The sequence below is a fragment of the Neophocaena asiaeorientalis genome, unplaced genomic scaffold (assembly GCF_003031525.2).
Source record: "Neophocaena asiaeorientalis asiaeorientalis breed wild unplaced genomic scaffold, Neophocaena_asiaeorientalis_V1.1 scaffold558, whole genome shotgun sequence".
Classification (NCBI taxonomy): domain Eukaryota; kingdom Metazoa; phylum Chordata; class Mammalia; order Artiodactyla; family Phocoenidae; genus Neophocaena; species Neophocaena asiaeorientalis.
In genome coordinates, this window is record NW_020172780.1 from 1,231,421 (window position 1) to 1,232,177 (window position 757).

The 757-nt window shown below is 57.2% G+C and overlaps 1 protein-coding gene across 1 annotated transcript in view; it reads right to left on the minus strand.

Annotated features, from left to right (window-relative positions):
• The window catches only part of WNK2 (WNK lysine deficient protein kinase 2), a 151,721-nt gene extending 151,552 nt beyond the window's left edge, over positions 1-169 (minus strand). The window contains exon 1 of the mRNA XM_024741334.1: positions 15-169. Within this exon, the coding sequence (XP_024597102.1) occupies positions 15-169 (155 nt within the window). The remainder of the gene's footprint in view (positions 1-14) is intronic.
• Positions 170-757: the final 588 nt, after the last annotated feature.

Genomic DNA, 757 nt, shown 5'->3' on the forward strand with positions numbered 1-757 from the left:
GCGCGCGCGGCCACCTGCAGGCCAGCCCCCGGGGCCGCGCAGGCCCACTGCGGCCCTCATGTTTCCCCTCCGGCGGGTACTGCTGGACCCTGAGGATCTTTGGAATGCCCCATGCGGCTGCTGGCCGCGAATGGTCTGTTATCCCCCCCTGCAAACCTGGCTTGGCCATCCTAGTTTGTCCACCTGGAAAGGCTGCCAGTTCCAAGACGCGGTCAGTCCAGGAAGACACCCTGAGTTGCAAGCCTATCCATTTCAAGCCTGTCCATGATGACGTGCCTAGGCCTATCAAAGGGAAAACTGAGAAGGGATGGAGCTAAGCATGTTCCAGACAGACGCATGCAAGCCAATCTGGCTTCCACCGTGCTCCCTGGGACATACTCGTGGCAAGTGGGCATCATGCCTGCCAGATAATGGAGGAGATGACTGGCAATTCACGTCATCACCGGCAGACTGCTGCCCACCGACAGCTGGCAGATGTACATAATACGGCAGCAGTATCCCCACACATTGCAGCGGCAACCTAGGTGCTGGGGGACTACAGAGGACCTGTCCTTGACTCAGCGCTATGTGCTCTCTGAGCCCACAGAGGTAGTTTTGGGCAGCCCTGTTTGCATACCTCTCGTGACAGGGAACTCACTCTCTCTGCCGGCCCATGACCCATGAGAACACAGCTAAGCAGTTAGGTCACAGTTTGCTCATCCATGAGATGGACATAATGGTCAGTACACAGCTGGTGTTCAACAAATGCTTACAGAGG